The 17,627-nt window shown below is 39.9% G+C and overlaps 2 protein-coding genes across 3 annotated transcripts; one reads left to right on the top strand and one right to left on the bottom strand.

Moving 5' to 3' along the window:
- Positions 1-81: 81 nt before the first annotated feature.
- On the bottom strand, positions 82-6,759 carry LOC123658361. The gene is made up of 4 exons (XM_045593791.1): positions 6,218-6,759; positions 4,101-4,990; positions 3,180-3,315; positions 82-741 (listed from the first exon to the last, which is right to left on the bottom strand). Exons 1-4 carry the CDS (start codon positions 6,687-6,689, stop codon positions 458-460), a joined length of 1,782 nt encoding a protein of 593 aa, XP_045449747.1. The 5' UTR covers positions 6,690-6,759; the 3' UTR covers positions 82-457.
- Positions 6,760-7,091: 332 nt separating this feature from the next.
- Positions 7,092-16,771, top strand: LOC123658363 (vang-like protein 1). Of its 2 annotated transcripts, XM_045593792.1 has the most exons (6): positions 7,092-7,204; positions 7,380-7,523; positions 9,305-10,276; positions 10,597-10,781; positions 12,974-13,086; positions 16,249-16,771. In XM_045593792.1, the coding sequence occupies exons 2-6, from the start codon at positions 7,438-7,440 to the stop codon at positions 16,555-16,557; spliced, it is 1,665 nt and encodes a 554-aa protein (XP_045449748.1). In that variant the 5' UTR covers positions 7,092-7,204; positions 7,380-7,437; the 3' UTR covers positions 16,558-16,771. The 2 variants fall into 2 exon arrangements, with proteins under 2 accessions (XP_045449748.1, XP_045449749.1); XM_045593793.1 differs by lacking the exon at positions 7,092-7,204 and having other exon boundaries at positions 7,218-7,523.
- The last annotated feature ends 856 nt before the right edge of the window (positions 16,772-17,627 follow it).

Below are 17,627 nucleotides of genomic sequence, written 5' to 3'. Positions count from 1 at the left end.
CAAAACAGTGCCAAATTTCTCATTAAAAATTTCAAGTAAATTCGTTTTTCTTTTATTTTCTTGTTTGTTTTTATCTTGCATTAAAATTTGTATATTAAATCTTCTCTTTTTTTAATTTTGTATTTTTTATTCTAATATGTATTATAAAAAATGTTTCGTAAACTATTAATAAGAGTTAATCTATGTGCGGCCCGCCAAAAAAAAAAATTTTAATTGGCCCATTTATTATTAGAAGATAGATTAGAAAGGTTGCTCACCCCTGGTTTACATCGTTCTAAAATACATTTTAGGTTTACCTGACTAAAAAAATATATAACTATTAAAATCGCGCCAAAATAAGAATAACATACAGAATCACGTACAGAATACATACTGACACATTTTTTAAATTAGATTTTCAAACAATCGGTTAAGGTTATGATTATCCTGCCTTATATTATATATATTTTTTATTTTACTATCTCCTACGTCTAAATGAAGCTGCAAAGAAAACGCCCGCTGTGCCAGTCTGTATCAAACTGGCGATGAAGAAACATGTTTTATATTCGTAATTATATATAAGTGACCACACCATGACAATAATGGCGACGATAACATTAGCTGTGGTCATGGTGGCTGTAATGTCGAACTCGTTAAGCGCGTTGTACAAAGGCTGTTGAAGTACGCTCGAAGCTGCGGTCGAGAAACAGGCGAACATGCCCCAAACGACCAGGAAGGATTTGCTTACTGATAGAGTAATACCTGAAATATATAAAGAGAAAAAATTATGCAGTATGAAATTTAAAAAAATAAAATATTAAAGCTTAACTCGAAACTCTACATGAGTAAGGAGAGATAAATTTTCTCGCCGAAACATTTACTTTTTACGATAAAATAAATAAATGCTACATTCAAAGGCCATTCAGATTCAGTGTAAACAGTCCTATGTCGGTGGTCTGTGTCGTAATTATGAGTAGGGGAGAGTTGGGTAATGGGAGTCAGCGGGCAATGGGGGTCACCCTCATATCCACGAAACAGTACATGCGAGCGACGTGTAAACAGCGTCCTTACCTCCCCGCTCTGGCCCACGGCATAGCCTCAAAGGGCTCATGCCAGTCAGCGCCCGCGCCACGGAGAAACGACTGTGTTTTGTTTTTGTGCTCCGCAGATGTAATTTTACATCAATGTGAATTAGAAGGTAAGTGCCGAATATCATACAGTATGTGATTAAGACATTTAGATGTACTTAGTTACACGTTCAAAATCTTGATGTGCAATTCAGATGATATCAGTGTATTAAAGGTTTTTTATTTTTTTATCATTAGTGTAGTTGTGGGAAATAAGAGTCGGGTGACTGTCTTTAGTTTTGAGGCAGAAGCTGAGCTAGCAAATTTAGTAGAGAAAATGGCAAATATTTTCTATGGTTGTACTGCTAACCAAATCAATAAAGTGGCTTTCAAGCTTCAAGCTTCTGGCAAGCTTCAAAATGGCTGGACGCGATTGGTCGAAAAGGACAAAAGAGAGTGGGATGTATCACCAGTTGAGAGACAGGAAAAAACATCACCTTGTTATGTGCTATGACTGCTGCAGGTGGGTACATTCCACCTATGTTTATTTTCCCTAGGAAAAGATTGACTCCTCTAATCGAGAAGGACAGTCTAGCAGGAGCGATTTACAAATGATCAGACAACGGTTGGATCAATGAGCATCTCTTTGTTGAATGGTTGATACATTTTAAACAGCACGCTAAGCCGTCTGCAGATGAACCTATCATTTTAATACTAGACAACCATGCTAGTCACATTTCTCTTTCCGTCTACGAATATTGCAAGTCCAATCAGATTCATATGTTGTCTCTGCCACCACACACGTGTCAAAAAATGCAGCCCCTGAATATTTCTTTTTTTGGTCCGCTCAAAATGGCCTACAAAACAGAATGTGACTTATTTTTAAAAAGTCATCTTGTAGAAAAGATAACCCCATTTTGATGTAGCTGATGCTTTGGTTAGGAAAGCATTTAATAATGTTGCGTCTGGAAAATAAATCCTGAAGTATTCACTGAAGAAGATTTCTTCGCTGCAGACATTCTCCAATCTGAGACCGTTGCTATCGAAGACTGCAATAAATGTCTCGCAGCTACCAGTACGATTCCCAGCACATCAAAAGAAATTCACCCAATGATGTCTAACCAATTAGTAGTCTCACTTGATTCTGAACCAGATTTTGTACCACCAGTTCCTGGCACACCAAACCAAATCGGATTGTATGATTTAATCAAGTTGCCACAGAAAACACCTGTTATTAATACAGGACAGGGCCGAAAGAAGCAACATGCTACAATTTTCAGTTCAACACCAATAAAAGAAAACTGTTAGATAAAGAAAATAATAAAATGAAGAAAAAAGGAGGCAAAGGACAGGGAAAAAGACCAAAGCGCCAAGTATTACAAGAATCGAACGAAACTTCTGTATCAGATGTTGACACTGACAACTTATGCCAGGATGATGAGGATGACAAAACAGAAGATGCTGAAAACAGATGCCTAGTATGCGATGAATTCGGAAGAAACAACGAGATGTTGTTCAGATGTACCTCGTATGAGCTCACGCGGAGTGCACTGGATGGACCTCAGCTGAAGATCTGCGATATGTGCTAGATTTGCTTTGACTCCGATTCCCCCCCAGGTGGAACCATTACACCACTACCCCTATGTTGGTGTAATGGGAGTCAAATCTTTTTTTTTTTTACTTTTATAATTTCCAAAGTTGATTGCCAAAGTGACTGAAATTGATCTCTAATGATAGTTCAATAAGTAAATTATGTTTAAATTTGGTTGCAATAAATACTTATTCTTTAATTAAATTTTTTTTTCCTTTTCAATTAGTGACCCCCATTACCCTATATTACCCTACACATATATATTTATCCACCTACCCGCATTGGAGAAGCTTGATGAATTAAGCTCTGATCCTTCTCCTACATGGGGAAAGATAGCCAGCACTGCTGAACATAGACCTCCACAAGTTTACGCCAAAAATAACGTGACCTCATAGTCACCACGCTGGGCAGGCAGGTTGGTTACCGCAGGGCTGGCTTTATCGCACTAGTGGGATATTACAGGTTAAAGTGCATAAACGTATAATCATAGGTATTTATATTTTATACTACTTAATAAAGCTACTGTAAGTATAATTCCATACCGTAAAATCCAACAGCACCACACACGCAGAAAGCAGCGCATAACCGCGCTTTTTCGTTAATGTTCTTGGGTAAAGCGATGCACAACATTATGAACAAAAGAGCTGCTCCGTATGCCACCGCTGTCATAGATGCCACCTGAAATTAAAATTAGTTTTATCTTTATTTGAAAAAATATAATAATCATCATAACTATTCTGAAACAATTATATAAAAAGTCTCAAATAATTTCTAAATAATAAATTCTTGAGCATGTTATTAAATATTATATAGGTACTTTGTCCGTAATATACCTATATGCAAATGTCCTGAACGGCAATCGAACTCACGACCGTCGGGGTTAAAGGAACATCACGCGTCATCATCTCAATGGTTGTCAACAGTTTAATTATATAAGTAATTACTTTTTTCAATTTTTTGCCACGTTAAATTATTTTTAATTGAATTCATATATACTTGCTTCAGCCTGTAATATTCCACTACTGGGCATAGGCCTCTTTCCCCATGTAGGAGAAAGATCAGAGCTTAATCCACCACGCTGCTCCAATGCGGCCTGGAGGATGTATTCCCTGCTATAGTAACGATCGCTATCAGGTGTACATGATAACAACCGGAACCGACGGCTTAACGTGCTCTCGGAGGCACGGTAGGGAAACCTACAAGGACTGCACAAACACCCTGACTACGGCAAATATCTGTATGGCTAATACATGTTTGTCATGTGCGGGGATCGAACCCGCAACCGCTAGCGCAACAATTCATGGCTGTGACCGTTGCGCCAACGCGGCGTCATATATACTTGCGATTATAGGTAATTTATGACTATATTATAAAAAATAGAATCAATGTATTTATTTACTCAAGTGATAAATTAATTTAAATAAAAATATTGTACCTACATGTTATTTTTGTACTTCACTTACCGACCAGATATTCATTGATGGATTAAATTCCCACAACATGGGCGGGAACAATATTCCTAATATTAGTGTACAGTATGTTGTACACAAGTGCAACAACGTGTACAAATAAAAATTGAGGTCTAGCAGCATATTCTTAACTGTAATCATATTCTTCTTCAGAGACGCAGTTCTTCGAGCAGTTCCTGGCGTTAAATCTGCTGTAAATACCAGGCTGTTCGAAGGAGCATTCACTGTAGTTTCTCTGTACAATGGCTGGGGATTCTGACCGTCTCTGTCAATATTTTCCAGTTCCTGATATCTACCTATTCTGCTATAGCTCGTAATGTCTAGGGTCCCGAAATCCGACGAGAACCGATTTGAACTGGATCCATCGTACATCTCACTGAAATCTGATGAAAACCTCGCATGGCTATTATTCTCCCTATTCTGGACTTCTGGGTTGATAATTTCCCTTCCTGTCCTCGATTTGAAGACAACAACGTCTGTGTCTTCGTCTTGTGTCGAGACGATGTTTTCGGCGACTATTGCTGGTCTGGACTCGATCTGTGTCTGGGGTTGGCGCTGATTTGTGCTTTGGTTAGAAAATATAACTTCATCGTCGTCTTCAACAGCACGAATCATGTTGTATGTTGAACGGATGACCCTTTCAACGTAAACTGGTCGTGTATAAATTGCTAGGAAGATACAGTTCTGCATAAGTATAGCACCATAGATCATTATAACTATGTCACTTGTATAGACGGTGCTGAGGTAGCCGACAAGGAGACAGGTTAGGACGCTGCCGAGGGCGGGGGCCATACGGACAAGTCTCTGCGCTATAATGAGTTTGTCTCTAAAGTAGTGTGAGATGATGACGTCGGTTTGCTGTCCTGTTAAAGCACATCCTGCACCTAAAATTCATAATTCATAAATCAATATATAAGCTTAGAAAATAATATATTTATTGTATATGAACAGCTGTTGTAGCTTTGTACTATAACAACACAATTTATTTAAATAAACGACTTCTAATTGTAAGTACCTCGATAGGTGGAAAATATACAGACATATTGTAACAATATATCTCGATTTAAGACTGTTGAAAAATATGTTTGTTGAAATTGTACTTCTATATTTTATATTTAGAAACACAATTTTATAAAATATGCTGTGTGGTTACGGCAGTAGGAAATATAGCCAACTCGCTGGCTGGTGGCTGTCGCAAGAGGCAACTAAGGGATAACACAGTTCCACTACTACATTGGAACTTAAAAAGCCAATCGATTGCGGGATAACCATCCAACTGCTGGCTTTGAAATACACGGTCTAAAGACGGGTAGCAGCGTATTCAGGTCGACAAAGCCAGTCCTGCGGTCACCAACCCGCCTGTCCAGCGTGGTAATTATAGGCAAAACACATGAGTTCACGCCATTTTTGGCGCGAACCTGTGAAGGCCTTTGTCCAACAGTGGACAGCGATAGGCTGAACTGACTTGACATATAAACATAAATATATACGTATAAAATCCAATAATTTAGTAGTATGTTAATTATTTGTCGGTATTCAGAATCACAGACGACAAACATCTGAAGCTGCACAAACATTTGTTATTTACGAATATCGAAACCACGACTGCTAATGTACTAGCAAGTTATGACCACTGCGCCATTATTAAATAATTTTATTAGCTTATTAAAACGAACGTATTTTAATAAGATACTATATTAAAATACTTCTATCGCTTCGCTTCAGCCTGTAATATCCCACTACTGGGCATAGGCCTCTTTCCCCATGTAGGAGAAGGATCAGAGCTTAATCCACCACGCTGCTCCAATGCGGGTTGGCGGATTACTTTTATAAATAATATTTATTCTAACATCTATTTAACTGTTTAATGTGTAAAATCATAAAAGTAACAAGTGTTTCCAGATTATCGTATACATATATCGATGAAGAAACAAACAAGAAACATAAAGATAATTACGGTGAGTCAATAAATAATAAAACGTTCGTCTTAATCGCAAAATAACATATTAGTACGCTCGTCACATAGCGAATCTGTGACCTTCATTAACAATGAGAGAACAATACATACCTATTACTTAAACTTAACGCTCTATACAACAATATAAACTCACCAGCAAATATCCCTGAAAATATGTTCACAATATGATCGTTTCGGTATACGCTTGTCGAGTAACTCGATAATAGAACCCCCGCTACTGTCAGACACACTCCAGAAAGCGCTGTGAACCTTGGCATGTTAAAGATTTTTACAACTGCTCTGCACCATGATTCAAGAAGCAGTTTCATCACTATCATTATAACAGGTACAAGTGCTATATCTACATCCCATATCTTCATTTTTTCATTTTCTTCATGGTCTTCCTCTTTTATCGATTTTAAAATTATAATTCCGTATAAAAGTATCACGCTTGGTACGGTTATGTTGTACACTATCGCTGAGAAAACAATCAGCCAGCCGTATCCACCATCTGGAGGGGTAGGTCCGATTTCTGGCTGTGAAGCGACTACCCTGTCCAAGTGAAGGTCTTCCACCCTACTATCACTACCCACTCTTCGAATATTCCCATTTTGTGGCTCTTCCATATTTTTTAAAGAATAAACAATATCTTCATGACTAAAATAAGCTAGTCAATGAGTGTGTTCCAGATACGGATGTGTTATCTTATCATTATCATTACTTGTAATCTAGTGCTCTAAATATTTTCGAATTCGCCGCCAACCTTCAATTTTTCTCTCCTAGATATATATTTTCTTAAATTATAACTTTGTATTCTTATAATTTTTATTTTAAATTGCATTGAAGTAACAGATATTTTAGTAAACAGATTTTTTAAGTTAGTTTGTTTACATTTTAATTTTAATTAATATTATTGACGTTCATGTTTCAGAACAGATATTATCCTACCACGAAGTTGACCTTTATAAAAAGAGACAGCGTTATATATTAAACACTATGTACGAAAGAGCCAAATAAAATTGTACGTTGACTGTCAAGTTTTTTAGTTGCTTAATAATAATATCCAATATGAATTTGTCGGGACGACACCTGTGAACGACGCTTTTATTAGAAAATCCCCATAAATATCAATAATGCAATGGTAATTTACTTTGGCGAACATTGAACTCGAGAATTCGATAACTACACCGGTGTTTGTAGACGTCATTGGAACGTAACTTTTAAAAACAGACTTGTTCTATGCGCATACTTCCGTGAAGCAGAAGCATTTTAATTGCTCTAATTTCGTGATTTGATTACACGGTGAATTATTGCAGGTTTGTAGAGAGAATCATGGATAATGTGCGGAGTTGGTAGTGAGTGGAAAGATTTAAAATGGAAACTGAGTCTGTAAGGTCGGAGCTGAGTAGCCGATCGCGGCGGAGTTCAAGACACCGACAGCACACGCATCGTAGTACGCGGTATGTTTACTTAGCGATGTTATTATAAACTCACAGAAACAGCTACCAAATTTATATCCAAAATCAGTTACACAGATTTCTTAACTGAAAAGAGTTTATGTAATTATAGATTGAATAATAAAATTCTGTTTTATTGAATGAAATAAATAGATTGGTAAAGAAGTGTAATTAGGAATTCTGCAGAAATATAGTATGTGATCAAAGTTGTAAATATAATAGATATTTGAAGTATTTGATATACAGTTATCAGTTTGTAATACCTGTTAAAAAATATGTCATAGCCAATTTATAAAGAAAAAGGACTTTGACTGAAGAAATATTTTAAACAATCACTTTCTCTTTTTTATATGTGAGGAATATTATTGAAATTGTGTTAAATGAAATTTATATCAGCAAGTATTTGAATTTTAGTTTATTATTAAATTACTAAATACTTTAAACTTGGGGGGCTTTGTCCAGCATTGGAGTGCGATAAGCTGAAGTAAAAATATCTCAAAGCTTATACACTTTAATTGAATCGTACAATTTATTATTCAAAATAGGTAAAATGTACTTGGAGTTATTATTTTTATTGATATTATTAATTGATGGTATTCCTAATACTAATTTACATACTGGTGGTTGCCTGGAAGAGATCGCATTAGCAATAAGGCCACCTTTTGTACTTATCTCCTGTTTTTATTTTTGTAATTTTGCTCACTCTTGGTGTACAATAAAGAGTTTTTATTATTATTATTACTTACCAAAATAAATAAGCCACAATTTATTTTCATTTTAAGAACAAAAGTACCAAAAGTCTGATTAAAAGGCTATTTATAGTCGTAATAATAATTTTTTCCTTCTATTCATAAACGAAAATGTCACACTTTAGCAAGACAATGTTCAGAGTGCTTGAACGACGTTCATAGTAATTAAGTTATCAGTTTCTAAAGAAACAGTGTTATCATATTTTAAATTACAATTTAATGTGGTCTACTTCAATTTTACAAATTGATAAAAGGGTAAGGTGTTCCAACATAAAATCCAATTATCTATACAAATAAATAAAATTGGAGTGTCTGGTTGTAATATTAACAACTGCTTTTAACTAAATTCATATGTATGTATGTATGGTACATATACCAAAATAACATTTTTTATAATTGTTGTCTGTCAGTCTGTTTGTTTCTGCTAATCTCTGAAACGGCTTGACCGATTTCGACAGGACTTTTACTGGTAGATAGCTGATGTAATAAGAAGTAACTAAGGCTACTTTTATTTTAGATTTTTTTTGTATAACCGGGAACTGAACATTATTTTGTTACATTCCACGCAGACGAAGTTGCGGCTACATCTAGATACAATATAAGATCAATTATGTAAAAGCAGTGGCGTATTTTAAGATTCAGCGCACTGGGCTATTTTAATTTGCTTCCCCTTAGGCAGCCTATTCCACAATTCCACATTCCATAAAACAATTAAGGGAAATATCGGGGATATATTTTGGCCAACCTTATTTTAGCTATCTATGGTTGTAAACATCAATTTTTCATTCCTGTTATGTGTGCTCGGTTTGTGTCACCCCTGTTACTTGGCTTGCGCCACCCCTCGCAGAGTGCCACCCCGGACCATGACACTTTTACCCTAGGGTAAATATGCCTGTGGGTATAAAGGCTAAACTTAAAGTCTTAGTTTTACTACATATTATTTTGCTGCATTATATATAAGAAACCACAAAAATTCTTTGAAATTAATCAGCCTTGTATGTTGTATTCTTACTTGTATTTTTCTGTCTATTTCAGAAGTTCCAAATCTCAAAGAAAAGACTGCGGTGATAACACAATGGCACCTTTCCAAACTAGTGTAAACATTAATCCAGAAATCGGAAGAGACGGTCAAGAGGTTATCGAGGTTCAGATCTTACCACAGGACGAAAACTGGGGGGAAAATACGACAGCTGTCACAGGAAACACGTCAGAAGGCTCTCAGTCTATGGAAGATGTCAGTAATTGGCCAATTGAATCTGATAGCGGGTTGGGTTTTGTTTGTTCGAGATATTTTGGGACCACTGTAGCTTTAGGATTGTCGTTTGTTTCTTTTGTGAGTCCGTTAGCAATGGTTGTGTTACCGAAGTTGGGATTTTTCCCAGGTCTATCGGAGAATAAGGCCATTCAACCCAGTCAGATAATACAGCTACTCTCCTGCACTGCAGAGTGTAAAGGTATATTGCTGTCGTTAGCATTTAAACTAGTTTTATTAGCAATCGGTATATGGGCTGTGTTTTTACGCCCCCGTAATGCTATATTGCCAAGGATATTCGTGTTCAGAGCTATGATGCTTGTAATTTTAGCAGTTTGTACATTTTCTTACTGGCTTTTTTATTTTGTGCAAATAAATGAAGCGACAAAAGCTCTATCTGTTGGAGAGGAAGCTATGGACTACACTTCTCTAGTATCATATGTGTCTAGTTTTGGTGATACGTTGATCTTTATACATTACGTTGGGGTCGTTTTGATGGAAATACGACATTTAGAACCAGTTTATTATATTAAAGTTGTGAGAAGTCCAGACGGAGAAAGCCGGTCATATGCTATTGGTCAATTGAGTATACAGAGAGCAGCAGTGTGGGTGTTGCAGAAATACTACACCGAGTTTCCTATATACAATCCGTACCTAGAGAAGATTCCTATATCGAAATCGCAAAGAAAAGCACAAGCTAGTATAAAGTTCTACGAAGTGGACTCAAATACAAATACACCTTCAGGTCAGACAAGGTAAGTTGAATAAAATATTTTAAATTTTGCTTTTCATAGTATACTTTGTATAAAATTTTAATTTTTTTTTTGTTTTCTATTTCTATATGCCTTGTCGAGGGTGTCGGTTCATTTGCTATGTGGAATTAATAAATTTTAAAATTTTAAAAAATATCTTTATTTAAATTTATCGATGTAACGTTGTGAATGTTGACTACTGATAAAGCTTTGGTTTGGGAGGTAGAGCACAGCTGGAATTATCTTGCTCAAAATACGGAGTAGCCCGACTGGGGTAGCACCTCGACCTTACAGAAGATCATAGCTATTATTATCTGCTGCAGGTCGACGGGCGGCTCGTGTGCCGGCAGCGCGGGGCGGCGCCGGGACTCGGGCTCCGCGCACAACGAGCGCTACTACGAGGAGGCGGAGCGCGAGCGCCGCGTGAGGAAGAGGCGCGCGCGCCTGCACTGCGCCACCGAGGACGCCTTCGCGCACGTGCGGCGCGTGCGGCTGTCCGCCGGGAGCGGTGCGTGCGGGGACGAGCGGGCGAGTGCGTGCGTGTGCGTGTGCGTGTGCGTGTGTGTGTGCGCGTGAGGAAGAGGCGCGCGCGCCTGCACTGCGCCACCGAGGACGCCTTCGCGCACGTGCGGCGCGTGCGGCTGTCCGCCGGGAGCGGTGCGTGCGGGGACGAGCGGGCGAGTGCGTGCGTGTGCGTGTGCGTGTGCGTGTGTGTGTGCGCGTGAGGAAGAGGCGCGCGCGCCTGCACTGCGCCACCGAGGACGCCTTCGCGCACGTGCGGCGCGTGCGGCTGTCCGCCGGGAGCGGTGCGTGCGGGGACGAGCGGGCGAGTGCGTGCGTGTGCGTGTGCGTGTGCGTGTGTGTGTGCGCGTGAGGAAGAGGCGCGCGCGCCTGCACTGCGCCACCGAGGACGCCTTCGCGCACGTGCGGCGCGTGCGGCTGTCCGCCGGGAGCGGTGCGTGCGGGGACGAGCGGGCGAGTGCGTGCGTGTGCGTGTGCGTGTGTGTGTGCGCGTGAGGAAGAGGCGCGCGCGCCTGCACTGCGCCACCGAGGACGCCTTCGCGCACGTGCGGGGCGTGCGGCTGTCCGCCGGGAGCGGTGCGTGCGGGGACGAGCGGGCGAGTGCGTGCGTGTGCGTGTGCGTGTGCGTGTGTGTGTGTGTGTGTGCGCGTGAGGAAGAGGCGCGCGCGCCTGCACTGCGCCACCGAGGACGCCTTCGCGCACGTGCGGCGCGTGCGGCTGTCCGCCGGGAGCGGTGCGTGCGGGGACGAGCGGGCGAGTGCGTGCGTGTGCGTGTGCGTGTGCGTGTGTGTGTGCGCGTGAGGAAGAGGCGCGCGCGCCTGCACTGCGCCACCGAGGACGCCTTCGCGCACGTGCGGCGCGTGCGGCTGTCCGCCGGGAGCGGTGCGTGCGGGGACGAGCGGGCGTGCGTGTGCGTGTGCGTGTGCGTGTGCGTGTGCGTGTGCGTGTGCGTGTGTGTGTGCGCGTGAGGAAGAGACGCGCGCGCCTGCACTGCGCCACCGAGGACGCCTTCGCGCACGTGCGGCGCGTGCGGCTGTCCGCCGGGAGCGGTGCGTGCGGGGACGAGCGGGCGAGCGTGTGCGTGTGCGTGTGCGTGTGCGTGTGCGTGTGCGTGTGCGTGTGCGTGAGCGTGTGCGTGTGCGTGTGCGTGTGCGTGTGCGTGTGTGTGTGTGTGTGTGTGCGCGTGAGGAAAAGACGCGCGCGCCTGCACTGCGCCACCGAGGACGCCTTCGCGCACGTGCGGCGCGTGCGGCTGGCCGCCGGGAGCGGTGCGTGCGGGGACGAGCGGGCGAGTGTGTGCGTGTATGTGTGTGCTTGTGCGTGTGCGTGTGTATCTGCGTGTGCGTGTGCGTGTGTATCTGCGTGTGCGTGTGTATCTGCGTGTGCGTGTGTCCGCCGGGAACGGTACGTAATTGGACGTGCGTATACGTGTGCGTGCGCGTGTTTGTGTGTGTACGTGAACGTGTGTGTGCGTTTGTGCCTGTGTGTGAGCGTGTACGTCTGCATGCACGAGTTCGTGTGCTTACGCGTGTTCGTGTGCGTGAATGAGCGCCTGCGTGGTTCGTGCGAGTGTGTGTGTGCGTGCGTGTACGAGGGCGTGCGCGTGTGCGTGAACGTGTCCATGCGTGTGCCAAGAAAAAAAGAAAACTTTTTTATAAAAATGAAATAGTGTAAACGAAGATGACTAAAAAAGGGTTAGGAAATACAAGGATAGCAATAAAAAAGAAAAAGCTTACTAGTTTTTTACAGCAAGAATTTGCTGCTAAAAACGCTGTTGTTCTGGCAGAGCCTGTATGCGTGCGTTCACGTGTACGTGGCGCCCTCTCTCGCTCTCGTGTCAGTGATGTATTTTCATTTTGAATCATAGTATATATTTGTAAGAGGTAAACGTGGTACTACGAGCCGCATCAAACGCTCGTAAAGCTACTAGTAACAGTACACGTCACTTGTAGCTTACACGTGTTATTTCAAATTTTTCTGAAGTTAAACTCTTTTACGCCCACTTGACTCGGGGAGTAGAGCTGACGAAGGGAAGTTGAGAGGGAGACGTGAGTCAGGTGGAGCTAGAGAGGTTTAGCCTCAGTCGTGGTGTGCCCGGCCGACGCCCGATACGACACGACACGACACGACACGACACGACACGACACGACACGACACGACACGACTCGAACTGCGCAGGCGCGGCGCTGGGCCCGCGCGAGGCGGCGCAGGCGGTGTTCCCGTCGCTGGCGCGCGCGCTGCAGAAGTACCTGCGGGCCACGCGCCAGCAGCCGCGACACTCCGCTGACTCCGTGAGATTTATTCACTTACTAAATTGCCTAAAGCGCATTCAATACTTTTCTCCTACCGTTAAGTTAATTTGTATGTGTATTTAATACAATATATTTATTTTTACGTGTAATTCTGTCGGTGGTTCTTATTAAATGTATAAATAAATAAATCACGTCCATTCTTGGGGTTAGCGTTGTAGTCGAGGATAGAGTTGCTAAATATAGTATATCATATAATAATATAATCGACAAAAAATCTACTCACATCATCACTTTTATTTTTAACCGACTTCCAAAAAAGGAGGAGGTTCTCAATTCGACTGTATTTTTTTTTTTTTTTTTTTTTTTTTATGTATGTTACATCAGAACTTTTGCCCGTGTGGACCGATTTCGACAAATTTTGTTTTAATCGAAAGGTGGTGTGTGCCAATTGGTCCCATTTAAATTTATTTGAGATCTAACAACTACTTTTCGAGTTATATCTAATAATGTGTTTTTACTTGACGCTTTTTTCGTCGACCTACGTTGTATTATACCGCATAACTTTCTACTGGATGTACCGATTTTGATAATTCTTTTTTTGTTGGAAAGGGGATATCCCTAGTGTAGTACCGTGATAAGGAAACCAGGATCTGATGATGGATCCCAGAGAAATCGAGGGAAACTCTCGAAAATCCGTAATAACTTTTTACTGGGTGTACCGATTATGATGATTTTTAATTTAATCGAAAGCTGATGTTTATCATATGGTCACATATAAATTTTATTGAGATCTGATAACTACTTCTTGAGTAATCTTTGATAACGCGTAGTTGCTTGACTATTTTTTCGTCGATCTACGTTGTATTACTTGTCGATGTAATTGAAGTCGGTTTTTTTTTCGTTTGCGAGCAAACACAATTATATGAAAGCATCCTCATAAAACAAATATATTATACTAGCTGTGCACCGCGGTTTCATACGCGTTAATTTGAGAAAAGTAGTTGCCCATAACCTTCATCACTGTATCTCTATATCTTCTAATAATTGTCCCATAAAAATTCAACACAATTATCTAAATAAAAAGAATTTGATCGCAAAAAATTGTCGTATTTATTAAAAAAATGTTTGGGTATTTCATATCTATCTTGGCGTTAGGTACTCGGACACGGTAAACATGGTTTTTCCCGCGTAAAACGCCGATTCAGCGGAAATTTCGGGATAAAAAGGAGCCTATGTTTTGCCCCCCTACTAAGATAAGCCAACAGAAAGACAGACAAAAATTAGAAACTACGGGACGGCACGTGAAATGATGATTATAATAATAATAATAACTACGAAAATGAAAAGAACGGATCGTCAGAGAATGTGTCGCAGTGTGGCATGCAAAACGTGCATATCAAGACATGTGCAATAAATAGGATTTGGTCCTAAATACAGCTCAACATTTCGAAATAGATAATATCGTGGCTTGTCAAATCAAAGAGTTTGACGTCGCACACAATTTTTCATGTAAAGCTAGAACGTCAAGTTTGAATTTACCCTCTTATGACCAGGAAATACAGGCACCACGCGTGCCCAAAGAATTTTGTTCATATACTGGAGCTAGTAAAAACCTGTATTCTTTAAGTAATTCCAAACACCAGTGTCTAATTTTTTTATTAGGTATAGCTTCTACGCGCGACTTCGTCCGCGTGGAACAGAGGCGCGCGCAATACTTGATCATTATTTTGCTGCGATGTTATTTTAAAACTGCGATATCTGTTGAGATACTCATTGAAATCGAATCATGTAAAAGACTATTATGTTTTAAATTAAATACTTGTGATGAATAACGTATTTATTTAGATAAGGATTAATATCATGTTTATAAAAACATCTTCGCAAATAATGCATTATTTTAGAACAAACTTGGTTAGCGTAAAAAAGGTTATAGTGAACCAACCTTAAAAGATATGCTGCCGCGGACTTTTTTTTAGAACTTTTAAAGAGGATCAATTCTGTCATACATGTTTTTTTCGAAACTTTGACTGTTTTCACAGCGCACGCAGCGAAAGCTCTCAAAAGGAAAAAAAAGTACCCCCGATTTTGAAACATTCATCATTGGTGCTCCGCTCTTTTTGGTCTTAGCGTGATGATATATAGCCCTTCCTCGATAAATGTGCTATCTAACACAAAAATAATTTTTCAAATCGGACCAGTAGTTTCTGAGATTAGCGCGTTCAAACAAACAAACAAACAAACAAACAAACTCTTCAGCTTTATAATATTAGTATAGATATGAATAGGTTCGAAATATGGAAGACTTTGTGAGAAACTAATAAATAAATAAACACTTCACACTCAACGGCTCCCACTAAGATTCTCTCCTGTGTCGGGGGTCCGGAAACACACACAATACACAAGCGTAAACGCCCAGACCAGAACAAACATCTATATGGCTAATACAAATGTTTGTCATGTGCGGGGATTGAATCCGCAACAGCCAGTGCTGTAACCGCTGCGCCAACGCATCTCGAACTACTACTTAAAAAAAAAATAAAGAAACTAATACTTTCCAATAGACAATAATACTGCAGATTAATTCTCCTCAATATCCCATTTAAAAGAGGTTAAGGACCCATCATCAGTCGGAGGTTAAATTTAGCTAAGTAATATGCACAGGTTGTTGCAGTAGGGGGTATAAAATATCTATCGAAAAATTAATTCAGTCTGTTACATCCCACTACTGGGCATAGACCTCTTTTTCCATGTAAGGATGAAGTATCGGAGCTTAATCCACCACGCTGCTCTGTGCGAGTTGGCGGATATAGGTAATATATCCGCCAACTTGCACAGAGCAGCGTGTACTATGTGTACTAATCGCTATCAGGTGTCTTTGATAACAACCGGAACCAATAGCTTTTTTTACGTTTATTTTTTCTTTCTTGTTCTTAGTAAATCTTCTTGCACTGTTTGCCTCGCTATATAAAACACTTACTCATGACCATGGGTTGACTGGAAGAAATCTCTTTCAGAGATAAGTCCACCTTTGCCATAAACATTATTATTATGTTGTTTTTACATGTATTTTTTGATTGCAATAATATATATATATATATATATATATATATATATATATATATAGTAGCTTAACGTGCCCCCAGAGGAATAATCATGGATTTTCTCAATTGATAATCTAAATATCATATTAATAAATTCCAGGTATTAGCCCACCTAGCCCGATGCCTATCACAAGATGCCTCACCCCGGGCCTTTCTGGAACCGTTCCTCGTAGAGGGTCCAGTTTTAGCAGCCGAACAAGAAGCGAGGCCAGTCCAACGCTGGTCACTTATATCAGACGAACTCCTAGCAAGACCTCTAGCCGATAACATCGAGTTCCAACTGAGGCAAGGTGACGTATCTCTCATATGTTCTATAAAACAACTGCCCAAGTTCAGTTTAACAGAGGAGGTTGTCGATCCAAAGAGCAATAGGTTTATTCTCCGATTGAATTCTGAAACTTCGGTCTGACATGAGGAGTATTCAGATGGACATAGATTGGTATGACAATTGGGTTTTGTTTAGTTTTCGATTGATCGGAGTAATTTTTTTTAATTGCACGTTCCTTGGATTGTACTGAGAATGTAATGTAATTAAAGTTGAGATGTGTAAAAGATAGAACAATTTAATCTCAACTGAAATATCATAAAATATAATATATATACAGTTATCTTGTATGAGTATAGAGTTTTGTTTAATTTTACATTGTTCTGTGGTATTTTAAGTTGCAAATACAGTGGAATGTACTGAAATATGTAATGTAATGAAAGTTGAGATGTCCAATGGAACAAGTCTTATCAATCAATCTTAAGTAAAACGCTACAGCTATATTTAAACTAAATTGTTAGGGGATATTTCAGTGGTTGCTATTATGGTATCCAACGGATAATGTTTATGATATACTAGCGACTTGCATAAACTATCACTCTTCCTCTACTGTATTATGCATGTATTATATATACATATAAACCTCCCTCTGGAATCACTATTTACTAAAGAAAACTGCATCAAAATCCGTTGCGTAGTTTTAAAGATCTAAGCATACAGACAGCGGGAGGTCACTTCGTTATTATGTAATGATTATTTACTTGCACCATCAATTTCCACTATATTTATGGCATTTTTTTAGCAAATGATAACCTTAAAGTTGTAATTTCTTAGTTGAGCCGAAATAGATCTGTTAATGTCTATTTGTAACTTATATGTAGGATAAAAAAATTCCACAACCGATGAATACACAGGTCCTAAATGTTGTATCTTGCCGTTGATGATTTTTGAGGAAATTGTATTGGAAAATTCATATTAGAACAGTGGGTTCTGTTAATATTCAATTATTCTACATATGCGAACTTATGGATTTCTATGTCAAACCGTGGGGTTTATATGATATTAATATACTGATATAGTCTGTAATGTTCTAAACCTTGTGACTTAAAATTTTTTGAGGTGATATACTGTCGGAACTTATAAGTACTGTGTTCATATCGATAAAAAAGCGCTAAATTGCTAAGAATATACGTATGTGTAATTTTGTATTGTAA

Source organism: Melitaea cinxia, chromosome 12 (genome assembly GCF_905220565.1).
Source record: "Melitaea cinxia chromosome 12, ilMelCinx1.1, whole genome shotgun sequence".
Taxonomy (NCBI): domain Eukaryota; kingdom Metazoa; phylum Arthropoda; class Insecta; order Lepidoptera; family Nymphalidae; genus Melitaea; species Melitaea cinxia.
This window is presented reverse-complemented; position numbering and strand designations above follow the sequence as displayed.